Source organism: Mytilus californianus, unplaced genomic scaffold (genome assembly GCF_021869535.1).
Source record: "Mytilus californianus isolate M0D057914Y unplaced genomic scaffold, xbMytCali1.0.p SCAF_9, whole genome shotgun sequence".
NCBI classification, from domain to species: domain Eukaryota; kingdom Metazoa; phylum Mollusca; class Bivalvia; order Mytilida; family Mytilidae; genus Mytilus; species Mytilus californianus.
In genome coordinates, this window is record NW_026262745.1 from 98,267,388 (window position 1) to 98,280,102 (window position 12,715).

Genomic DNA, 12,715 nt, shown 5'->3' on the forward strand with positions numbered 1-12,715 from the left:
GAGAATGTCGAGTAAAAGTTCATGCAAATTAAGACAAAAACTGGTCTTTTCAGACTTTTAGACTTTTGTAGTGCATGCCCCTTTACAAATGGAAAAATTGCTAAATTTTTCGTTTCTGTTCTCTAACTTAAGTTAGCCTCAACCAAATGTTATGAAACTTATACACAATGCTTATTACCACAAAATACAGATCAAGTTTGAATTTTGGTGGTGTCACTTTTACTGTTCTAGAGTTATGCCCCTTTACAAATGGAAAAATTGCTGAATTTTTCGTTTCTGTTCTCTAACTTAAGCTAGCCTCAACCAAATGTTATGAACTTATACACAATACTTATTACCACAAAACTCAGATCAAGTACAAATTTGGGTAGTGTCAATTTTACCATTCTTCATTTATGTCCCTTTTACAACTTTATATGATATGGAAGTGGGGCATCATCTGTGTCCCATGGACACATTCCCCATTTATTTTACATTGAATAACATGACATCAGGATGGTCAATTTTGATGTCCGCCAAAACAGTATTATGACACTGACAGTAATTTAGAGGAAAATCTATAATTTTAGACATCAAAAGAACAGATACTGAATTTCTTTGTTATACCCTGACCTGGGGGGGAGGGGGGGGGGGGGGTGGCAGGTGGGGATGGGCAGATAATAATAAGATATTGGTATCTAGAGCCAGTCATAGCCATTCAAAATCATTACTCAACATGGATAATGTTTTACTTACTTTCCTTGCTTTGCTCTTATTTGCTTCTGTGAAAACTAATATAAAAGAATTGTTGAAACTTTGAAGTCCTTATTGAAGTCAAAAAGGACTTATAATGACAAAAAAAGGTCCTTGTGAGCTTAGCAGTTAATAACTTATTTTAATGTTAGTAATAATTTAGTGAATCATTTGATCAGTTTGTAGATGCAGTTTGAAAAGTTTAAATAATACAACTCCTCCTTAACTTAACTTCTTAAATATACAATTTATTGAAACTTTCTCACAATCTTAATCATATAATGCTATTGTGCATCTCCTATTTGTTTCATTTTCACTGTTTACTTCAACAAATACTATGCACCATTACACAATACACATTTATCATTGTTTATATTCCTTCTCCTTAACCCCTAATCAGAATTTGATGTAATTTTCTCAAAATCTTCACTGTATAATACCATAGTGCATCTCTTATTTTGGTTTTGGTCTCAATTATTTTGGGGTTTCCCTTATCAAAGCATGGACTTGTCATGAAATAGACTTATAGTTCCTTCATAATATTGAAATTTTAAATGGAAGAAATATTCTGTTATATTATTTCCACTGGAACAAATATTACAGTATTTGTTCCTTACTGAATAAAGGGTAAAGAATATACTTGTTACAACAAAAACAGATGTTATGGCATTGTTTAAAACAGAGTTTTCAGGGGAATATTTTTTTAGGGGGAACAGACTTTCTATGGGGTTATAGGTATAGTTTTGTGAGCTTTGCTCACTAGTACCTCCAGTTGTAAATAGAAGCTATTAAATTTCATGTAAATAAAGTGTTAGATTCTTGCATGTTCATTTCTGAAAAACCTGGCATCCAATTTTGTTTATGGGGTTTGATGCTCTGTTCATATTGAAAGAAATAATTCTAGATCTTAATATTGTTTATTCATGGCATTTTTACAGATATGATCAATTAACCATATAACCAATTATATTTTAATTTTTTAAAAGGGGAAATCTTAAATTTAAACATATTTATGTTATATCATTATATTTAGCTGCTTCAGTGGTAAATTTTGGAAGTTAAATCATGCTCTTCTGTGACTGAGCAGAATATTTCAGAAACAATTTTTTTAACCTAATCAAAATGTATCCAGGAATAATTTTTTGTTTTCTAGGCATCAGGTCCAGGACGTCCTAAATTTGGAGCTGAAAGTGCAGCAATGAACAAGACTGTGCTACAAGTAAATCAAGAGAAAGGAAAAGTAGAAAAAATGGATACATCTGGACCACAGTCAGGAGGTGCTCCTGTCACACAATCACAAACACCAAAAGAAGTAAGATATTATGGATTTGTGCATATTTTTGTATATATTTAAGATCAAGAACTACTGACAGATTTTGGTGAAAAAACATTTATAACTTTTGCTCGTTGAACTGTAACTTAAAAATCAAAAAAAATAATGCATTATTTTATATCATTAAAACAGAAATTTATGTATCAACAAAATATAATTTTTTAAGAAAAATCTATGGATTTGAAATTAGAGATTTGATGATTTTAAGACAAATTTTTTGCCAATTTTATGTGCTTTCTACACAAATGTTCATCTATTTTGAAAGAATTTAATCGGTAACCATACAGAAAATAAAAGAGATAAATGCATTATTTTTTTGATTTTCAGTTATAGTTCAACAAGCTAAAGTTGTAAGCAAAATTTTACCAAAATCTGTGATATAGTCCATTTACTGTAACTTAATTAGATTTAAATACCTATAAACCAGATCAATGAATGCTGATTGCCTAATAAACATTCATTGACATCTCTCCACTATATTTTGTGATGTTTTCTTAAAGGTGTAAATTGTGCAGTTATTTGTCCTCAGTTATTGTCAGTGGATGACCACCACTTTCATCTGAGCTGTAGAACAAAAGTCAGCATGATGATAGGAGAGTTCCTTATATAGCTGTTGTTTCAATGTGGAGGTTGAAAAAGTCTAATCGTGTGACATTTTCCTATGCATCTGCATAGTTTTTCATTATTGATGAACTATTTAAAGCAAATGGAATGATTTTAATAGATTTCCACTTAAGGATGTTCACTTCTCTTGTTTTGGAATTATGCCAGATTCCTCCGCTTTTATCCCTGTAGTGTCGTTAAAAAATATTTTAAGAACAATTAACGCAGCTAAAAGCTGCAAGGAGCTTGTATCTGGCATTTGCTGATAACAGGCCCTAAATCCCTATAAGTATAAACAAGATAAGAATAAATGAAACAGAAAACACAAAAATCTGACGTATGAAATTTAATACAGCATTGTTTAAAACCATTTTGAAATCAATTTATTTCTTTATGAAAGAAGAACCAATTTGAAATGAATAAATATTTCACTCCATTACAGAATGTTGAAAGAATTTCCGAGCACATTTGGCGAGCACACCATCACATGCATCGTTTTGCTGACATTGGATTTCCTCATCCAGATGGTGAGGCTTCAGACGAGGAGAAAGAAGGAGACGATTCCCAGCAAGATATTCTTGCCTTACTTTGGACACACCACGAATGTTTTGACCCGAAGTCATTATCACGTGCACAGGCAGAGTACAACTTTTATCGTCTGCTGGCAAAACAATGGCGCCGAACTGTAAGTTTGTAAATAAGTTAAATGTAGCATATATAGAAAATGGGCAATAACACGTTAGTTTCCTTAGTTTCAAAAATTCATTTGAAATATATATCAAACACAAAAAAGTGCCTGAGGAAATAAAAACAGAATGAACAGAAGAGAGGTTTATAGAGAGGCAGAAAGACCTTTTTTGGGACATCTGGATTGAGCTGTTTAATTCACTGGAATTCAGGAATAGCTAGTTAATGGTTGGGAATTCAGGATATAATAAGTCCTCCTCCCACAAAATCCCAGAGGACTTCAGGTTTGCACTCCGTCTGTCTGTCTGTCCATCTGTCAGTCAGGCAAATCAGTTTTCCACACTTTTTTTTTTGCGCTTGGACGCGTCAGATCAAGTTTGAATTTTGTTCCAGTCTGATGATTTTGTTCTTGGACTAAGAAAATTCAATTTAATAATCGGTTTTCCACATATGTGTGTTGCATCTATTATAATTTGCTGTTCTACAAATCTAGTGATAAGTCTCTTTCTGTAATGTTTGTAGCAATCGCGGAAAAGAGGATGTTTCCGATATCATTAAATAAGGAAAAGTGACTGTATTGTACTTATGTTGATAAATCTGATAGAAAACTGTCACACTGTTTTACTTTCAATGAACTTACTGAAATACATGATTTCTAGATGTAATAGTTTTTATTTTTTTTTACAGTTGAGAAGAGTAAAAATGGATGACATAAAATGTCCACCTTTCTCCATGAAGGATTTTAGGGGTATACCAAGAAATCGACCTTTATATGCTGCAATATGCACAATACTAGACAATTCAAAAGACGACAATGTAAAAAAAGCTGCTGCTAAAGCTGCAGAAGAATATCATAAACTCACTGTATTGGAGCAGCATATGGTTTCACAAAAAATGATGGCAACCGTAAGTTGTTATTTCACTTTACAGATGAGACAGCAACCCAGTTGCATAAAAAACTAAAATACATTTTGATAGAGGTTAAAAATTGTCTACAGGTTGCACTTCTGTCAATATAGAAAATGCAATTTCCCATAGGAACTCCCTTTACAGCTAAAACTGTGCCACTTTTACTTCCACGTTTTTCAAAAAATTATATCCTAGAATAGAAAGTTCATATCCTAGAATAGAAAGTTCATATCTTAGAATAGAAAGTTCATATCCTAGAATAGAAAGTTCATATCCTAGAATAGAAAGTTCATATGCACTACTATTTTTTTCAAAGGTCAAAATATAGGGTTGGGCTGCATATCTTCAACATTTATATGCCCGAACTTAAATCAAAAATAAAGATTTTTTTTGAAATTTGACAAAATCGTTCAGATTTGAACTAAATGAAGGGCCCAGGAAATATGGAGTGCAGGCAAGTCAGATATGTAAGTTTTTCATATAAACATTTTAAAAGATTTTTGTTGTCAATGGAAATTTATCTGATTTTATTGCATTTCAAAAGATCAAAATGAGTTCTATTTGGGAAGTCATGAATAAAATCCCTTATCTTTCAACAAAAATAAATATTTCCTTTCTAGTCATTGTATTAGCTATTAAAAAGTAAATAAATCCTAATTTGAAATTTAAACTAGAAATAGGGGCCATTTTGGGGGCCTTATGGAACATACTTCTTTGTGGTTCATCTGTACCCATGAAATCCACAAAAAAGGAATCCACAGTAAGTAATTATTTATTCATCATTTTATAATTGACTTTATCTATCTGTAGATTCCACAGGGTATAGACATAGAACAAGGGCAATATAGAGAAATTGTCAGTGAGATGAAATCTAGATTTTTGAAAGCAGCGAGTAAACCACTTAGACCAATAGACAAATTCAAAATGCTTCCATTGTTTGAATATCTAAAGCTTAAAGAAACCATCACAAGCCAGAGAAATCAGATTGAAGATCTAGCTAGCAGGTAGGATGTTTTTCTATTACTGCAAACCAAAATTTTTTTGCTTGCAATTTAATAATTGGACTTTCCCAAATGAAAAAATAAGTTACCTTGATTTAAGCTAGAAAGCTAAACTAATACTGTAAATTCAGAAATTATTGCGATGTTTTTATTATTGCGAAAAATGCGACAGGGTAATAATGGCAATAATTTTAAACTCGCATTTTGAAAATTTTTATATGAATTTAACAGGATTTTTCTCAATATCGCAAACATTTAAGTCCAAAATGACAAAATCGCAATAATTTACAGTAAATGAAATGATTGACTTTTCAAGAAAAACATTTTAAAGTTCCATTGATTAAACTGTTGTATTTATACAATGGGACAGGTGAATTTGCAAACATTTAAATACCTTGACAAAGAGAAAATGATTCTGTGGAAAGGTTTCATTTGGTTCACAAGAAGAGTACAATAACTCTCAGGGAACCTCTTGTTTGATTTAACATTATTTGTTTCGACCATGTAATACTCCCTTTATCAATATAAAACACAAGTTTACATATGATTAATAGGTTGAGTGGTATTGCCAGTCAGCAGTTGGCTGATGGAGACCCCGGGTTTACAGACCTTGGAGACAAGAATAGACCACAGAAACTTGGAGAGAGATTTGCGGAGTTGTTTGACGAGACTTGGTCCAGTGCCTATGAATCTTTGAAGCCTAAAGATATTGATGATGACGAGAGTGATGAAGGAACAATGGACACTTTACAACAAATTGTTAAGGTCTGTACTATTTTTATGCCCCACCTAAGGTCATAATCTTTTTTGGACTGTGCGTCTGTTGTCCTTCCGTCTGTATGTCCCGCTTCACGTGAATCTTGAAAACTACAATCAAGAGAGGGAAACTTTAAAAGCAAAAGTGGGTCAGGAGACCATAATTGTCATCATCAAAGGACTTACGATGAAAACAGTACAAAAAGAAGCACTATATATACTCTAAAATGTACAAACAAAAATTTATAATATTATGACATATCAAAATAATATTGCTGTTGCTCACTCAACAATCTCGAAGATTTTTTTCTGCCAATCTGAAATCATGATGTCAACAGTCAAATATCAGTTGCTATACTGCATAAAAGATTTGTTATTTTGTTACTTTTCTGCAGGTTATTTATGACTTCTGTCAAGAAATATCACAGGACCAGATACAGAGACTAATTAAAGAAATGATACCTCCAGTTGTAGATCCCACTTGTGATAATCCAAAGTCGGAGGTAATTATTTGTTAAATAGAGAAAATCCTATGGCTTTTTAGCTCACTGTTCCGAAGGAACTGTTAGCTTTAGCCATCACTTGGCATCCCTCATTGTCTGTCGTCGTCGTTGTCGTCGTCTGTTGTCGTCCGTCTGGTGTAAACTATTTCAAACATCTTCTCTGAAACTACTTAACTAATTCCAAACAAACTTAATCTGAATGATCCTTAGGGTATCTAGAATAAAGTTTGTGTTTTATTTTCTGTTTTGTCAAAAAACATGGCCGCCATGGCTAAAAATAGAACATAGGGGTAAAATGCAGTTTTTGGCTTATATCTCAAAAACCAAAGCAGTTAGAGCAAATCTGACACGGGGTAAAAGTGTTCATAAGGTAAAGTTCTATCAGCCCTGAAATTTTCAGATGAATCTAATAACCCATTGTTGGGTTGCTGCCACTAAATTGGTAATTTTAAGGAAATTTTGCAGTTTTTGGTTATTATCTTGAATAGTATTAATGATAAAGATAAACTGTAAACAGCAAATATGTTCAGCGAAGTAAGATCTACAAATAAGTGTATATGACCAAAATTGTCAATTGACCCCTTAAGGAGTATTGCCCTTTGAGGACAATTTTACACAATTTATCATGTTTTCTAACTTTAAAAAATCTTCTCCTCTGAAACTACTGAACCAATTCCAACCAAACTTAAGCTGAATGATCCTTAGGGTATCTAGAATAAAGTTTGTGTTTTATTGTCTGTTTCATCACAAAACATGGCCGCCATGGCTAAAATTAGAACATAGGAGTAAAATGCAGTTTTTGGCTAATATATCTCAAACACTTAAGCAATTAGAGCAAATCTGATGAGAGGTCAAAATGTTCATTAGGCAAAGTTCTATCAGCCATGAAATTTTCAGACGAATCTTAACAGTCCATTGTTGGGTTGCTTCCACTAAATTGGTAATTTTAAGGAATTTTGCAGTTTTGGGTTATTATCTTGAATATTATTAATGATAAAGATAAACTGGGAACAGCAAAAATGTTCAGCAAAGTAAGATCTACAAACAAGTTAATATGACCAAAATTGTCAAATGTGTCCTTAAGGAGTTATTGTCCCTTTAAGACAATTTTTCACAATTTGTTCATCTATAAAAAATAAGATGTGGTATGATTGCCAATGAGACAACTCTCCACAAGTGACCAAATGATACAGAAATTAACAACTATAGGTCTTCAAAAATTAGCAAAGCCCATACTGCACAGTCAGCTATAAAAGGCCCCAAAATGACAATGTAAAACAATTCAAACGAGAAAACTAACAGCCTAATTTATGTACAAAAAATGAATGAAAAACAAATATGTAACACATAAACAAACGACAACTACTGAATTACAGGCTCCTGACTTGGGACAGGCATATACATAGAGAATGTGTGGGGGGGGGTGTTAAACATCTAGTTTGCTTACTTTGAAAAATCTTCTCCTTTGAAACTGCTGAATCAATTTCAGCCAAGCTTGGGCTCAATGAGTTTCAGAGTATCTAGTTTAAATTTTGTATTTTATTTTCTTGAACATCAAGAAACATAGCCACTATGGCTAAAATGGAACATAGGGGAAAAATGTATTTCTTTGCTTTTGAAGAAAATATGACAGATACAAAGAACATCTCAATGGAATTTTTAAGCCACTCATTAATATATATTAAAAAGCAAAAATAATCGTTGATGAAAGATTTAAGCAAAAAATTACAGGTGAGCGATTCAGGCTCTTGAGAGCCTCTTGTTCAATATCACATCTGAATCAACCCAAGATACCAATATAATCCTAAGAACTCTGCTCCAGGGATCATATTGGTTGAGGGTTGATATGATGTGTGATATTGAAAAAGCCATATCATATACACTTGATTATATGCCTCAAGTAGATGTTTTTTATATGACATGACATACAGATTAAAGGTGTAATAAAGCCTTTGCATCCGTCACTGATATCAATTTCATCACGGATGGCTGATACAGGACTATACACTTAATCGCTATTTATTCCATTCCGGGTAAGTTCTAAAATTACACAACTTTTTCATCCAGTTGAAGCCTTCTGGGACCCTGTTTAAACAATGCATCATGCATGATACTTTTTAATGAGACCAGTTTAAACCATCTTAAATACTTTAAACAAAATATTTTTTTTTTACTATAATTTGAGTTTCGAAAAAGTGGATCATAATCTATCAAAGTTTCTAGTGATCGCTTTCTAATTTTTTTCCTCCCTCAGCTCATTACTGATGACCTTTGTTTTGCTTAACTGCTGACCCAAACAGGAAGTTGTCTAAATGACTGTTTTTTTCGGATTGGACTATATAGCGATAAGGTGTATTACCTTTGACCGTATTTAATGCAATTAATCTGTATTTACTACTAAGTATATTGTTAAGGATAATAATGACTTGTTCTAACCTGCATCCCAGTAGGTCTAAGTAACCGCTCTTCTTCGTCCAAATGAACGAAAAAAAATTTAAACTTTACTCAGCTTCTATGAAAGGGAATGATTTACAATTTTTGGTCTGCAGCTACAAAGTGTTGAGCTGTAGCAAGCTAGAAATTTTTTCAATCTGCCATGTATCCACTTAAATTCTTGTTTGGCGATAGTTTGCAAATTTATTCTACTCATTGTACATGTTGTACAAAGAAAATTTTCTTCAAAGTTATATTCTTGCTCCTTTTGAACGAAAGGATTTTGATATTTTGTCTGCAGCTTGATCATGGTAAGTTGTAGATAATATACACTTTTTACATCTGCAGTGTAGCTTATATTTTTAAATTTTATAGAACTCATGCATTGTTCAAGAAAAAATTTCATCAATGTTTTCTTGCCAGGAGTGAAAAGGAATGATCAGTTATGCTCCAGTAAACATATAACCTCAGTCAATTTCATTCAGAGAAGCAGGTCCAGACCCAGTATTGGTCTTGTTCAGACCTTTATTAGTTGACCAGGTTAATCATTCATTTTTCTCTCTTTTATCACACATTTTGCAAAAAACAACAAATTTTGCCAACTGTGGTGGTTTTATGTGGATTTGATCAAGCCACTATAAAAAGATTGTATAAATCTCAGGAATTATTGAAAATAGTGTAGCTTTTGAAATTTGGGCAAATTTTAGTCTTAAAATCTTTGAACATAAACTGTCACATAAACACAAATGGAAAAATAACCCAACACATAAATCTTTCTTCGACTACAAGTCCATAAGGATCTATTAACTGGAGTTACAATGGACAAATGAAAAAAACATGCACCATAACCTGTGGGTGTTGACAAATGGATCAAACAACAATATGAATTATTTTGATATGAGTAGTTACTGCTTACCCCGACCAGGCATGAAGTATTGCTCAGTTTTTATTCAAAGATTTTTATTTTGTGTGTTGTTTTTTCCTTTTTTGTATAATTTAATTGTTTTTTAGAGGTTTGAACATTCATCAACTACTATTTCCATTATTTATAAATAATGTGACTTTATATTGCATCTAAATATAACTGTAACTGTAAAAATGATCACTTTTGATTGATGAAATGTTTTTATAGGGATATCCAGCAAGTGAGCAAATGAGAGCTAAGACAGAGCAGATGGCCAGAGAATACAGAAAGCTTGTAGCCCCAGCTACTGTCAAAGTGATGCAAACGGTATTATAGACATAATTATTTCAAAGATTTTATGGCATAGACTCCTCTGAAACAGAGTTTTATCCCTTTTTAATAAGAGTTTTACTCTAGCTGAGTATAAGTCCTAAAGAAACAAGATTTTATATTTGAAACAGCAGAGAGGAGCATTCCTTTTTATGTCAACCACTCGATAACAAAATCTGTAATCCATATTGGACATACCATGCCTCCCTCTGTTACAATTAGAGTTTTGGTCTAAAGTTCATTTATGGATGACCTTTCACCTGTCATTCTCTAGGAGATGGCAAGGGCAATGTAATCCAGATAAATATAGATTTACATCAAATTAAACTTACATACCTGCCAACATTTCAAAATGGTCATGGAGGTTTTATGTGGCAAGATTTCTGTTACAGTCCCACAAAACCTTAAAGAGGCCTTCAAATTTGTTTTAATGTTGTTTTTTGCTTCTTCATACTTTTACAAAACTATATATAGCTGGAGCCATGGTTAAATTGATTGTTCTGTTTTTAATTGTGGACAAAATTTCATAAGATGATGCTAGTGTCCTGGATAATTTAAAGGCTTTCTACCATCTCTACAAACATTTCTTATTTGATGTTAAAAAGATTGAAATCATTGCTCTATTGTTGGCAAATAGTTCAGCAAAATCAGACTTTAATTCATCTTCTCAGCACGTTTTAACCAAAACTTTCTAAGAATTGTCTTCATTTGTTTTTGATGAAATATTAATGAAAAACTTACCCATTAAAATAAATTTTTGATTCCAATTGGGTTATTGCTTAGCCTAGTTGTCTTCTTCTTTGAAGCTACTAAGGATGTTTGATCCTCTGTTTAAAGATAACAAGCTTTTTTAAAGACTGTTATACATTTATAGTATATAAGGTGTAATACCACCAAATCATAGTACGTCACATCCGCTTGCATACGAAAATAGGTTGAAAAAAATATTCCCTTGAATTTGACAGTTGTAGGCAATTAATCCTACATTTCATTGCAGTAAAACATTTCTGGGTCATAAACATATATCTTGGGTATTTAAAAGCACCATTTTTTTTATTTGGGGTTTCTATAGAATATTTTGGAAACTTGAGGTTACATGGTTACTAAAACTTGAACACAGGTTAATAAAAGGAGAAAATTTGATTGGTTAACTTCCAGGGATGGTTATTTTCTTATATGCAATGAAATGTTATGTGAAATTTTTTCTATAGTACTGGACAGGATAAAACTTTACTCATGCCAAATATTTCTTTATTTGAAAGAAAGATAAATTCTGCACAATTTTTTGAAAAGTGCGAAAAATTTCTTCGAAAGATCCAAACCAAGCCGCAAATTTAACAAAGACTAATAGGGGAAAATGAATGGTGGTATTACACCTATAAACACAGAACTAAAAAAATGTAATGTTCGAGTCCTTGTTTTTCAGATATAACCTAATTAAAATATTGCAGGAAATGATTGTCTCTAGACCTTTCTTACATCTAACATTTGACCCATTTAACAAAAAATGAACAAATAACAAGGATTCAATAAGATTATGAGAAATGTGTTTTTAACTACATGTATATCATGTATATGTAATACAATTATAAAAAGAAAAGTAGAGGCTTGCAGGCACAATTTGCATTGGTACTACATTTGTAAAACTAGAGGATTCTGAATATCTTGACAAGAAGTCAAAAACAAGAGTAGCGAACATATTTAAAACTTAGAGGGATTAAAAACATCTGTCTATTGTTGATATATAGACATATATATATATATTATACAATGTGTTTAGCAAATGATATGAAACTTATTATTTTTTGCTTTTTTGGCAGGAAATTTTTGAAAACCACATTAAGGAAAAACTTTTAAAAGGAGACAAAATAAGTAAAGAACTGATATCCTATGTAGAACAATGTGTAGACCTTATCTGGTACATGTGTATTCAGCAACCTCCTATGGAAATAAGATGGGCTGTTAAAGGTGAAAAGTTCAACAAAGAACAATTCAGGTTTTCAGGAAGGAAAGGAAAGAAATACAGAATGACTGTTTGGCCTGCTGTATTTTTACACAAAGAGGGACCACTTGTGGCACCAGGCTATGCTGTACCTGATAAATAAAAAAAATATGAACACATTTTTAAACATGTAGAATGAAATTGTTTTTATTCGTAGACTCATATTTAATTATATAGAATGTAATGTCATTGGTGGCCACATTTCCATAAAAAAAATCCTGTTGCAGGTTCTTGAACTTTATCTAATAAAAAAATTGGTTTTTTTTCTTACTGTCTAATCTATCAGTGTAACCAGTGTTATCCCACATACTGGGGGACCAGAAAAAAATGTCAGATTAAGCAAGGGGTCGGAATACTCAGGTTTTTGTCTGCAAAGAGAGGCATATTTTGGGACCTAAAAGATCTGTTGGTTAAAGCAGGATGTTGGAATACTCAGGTGTCGGATTAGGCAGGTTACACTGTATTTATTATTTGTTTTGTTGAAGATCACATTTATGATGTCCACCAGTTTTACGTACTAGA

General features: G+C 32.2%; 1 protein-coding gene across 3 annotated transcripts in view; it reads left to right on the forward strand.

Annotated features, from left to right (window-relative positions):
- The window catches only part of LOC127715520 (uncharacterized), a 248,440-nt gene extending 235,980 nt beyond the window's left edge, over positions 1–12,460 (forward strand). For all 3 annotated transcript variants that reach the window (XM_052221581.1, XM_052221579.1, XM_052221580.1), the window contains 8 exons: positions 1,886–2,044; positions 3,111–3,353; positions 4,043–4,261; positions 5,075–5,268; positions 5,820–6,030; positions 6,417–6,524; positions 10,090–10,188; positions 12,012–12,460. In XM_052221581.1, coding sequence (XP_052077541.1) covers positions 1,886–2,044; positions 3,111–3,353; positions 4,043–4,261; positions 5,075–5,268; positions 5,820–6,030; positions 6,417–6,524; positions 10,090–10,188; positions 12,012–12,296 — 1,518 coding nt within the window. In that variant the 3' untranslated portion in view covers positions 12,297–12,460. The remainder of the gene's footprint in view (positions 1–1,885; positions 2,045–3,110; positions 3,354–4,042; positions 4,262–5,074; positions 5,269–5,819; positions 6,031–6,416; positions 6,525–10,089; positions 10,189–12,011) is intronic.
- Positions 12,461–12,715: the final 255 nt, after the last annotated feature.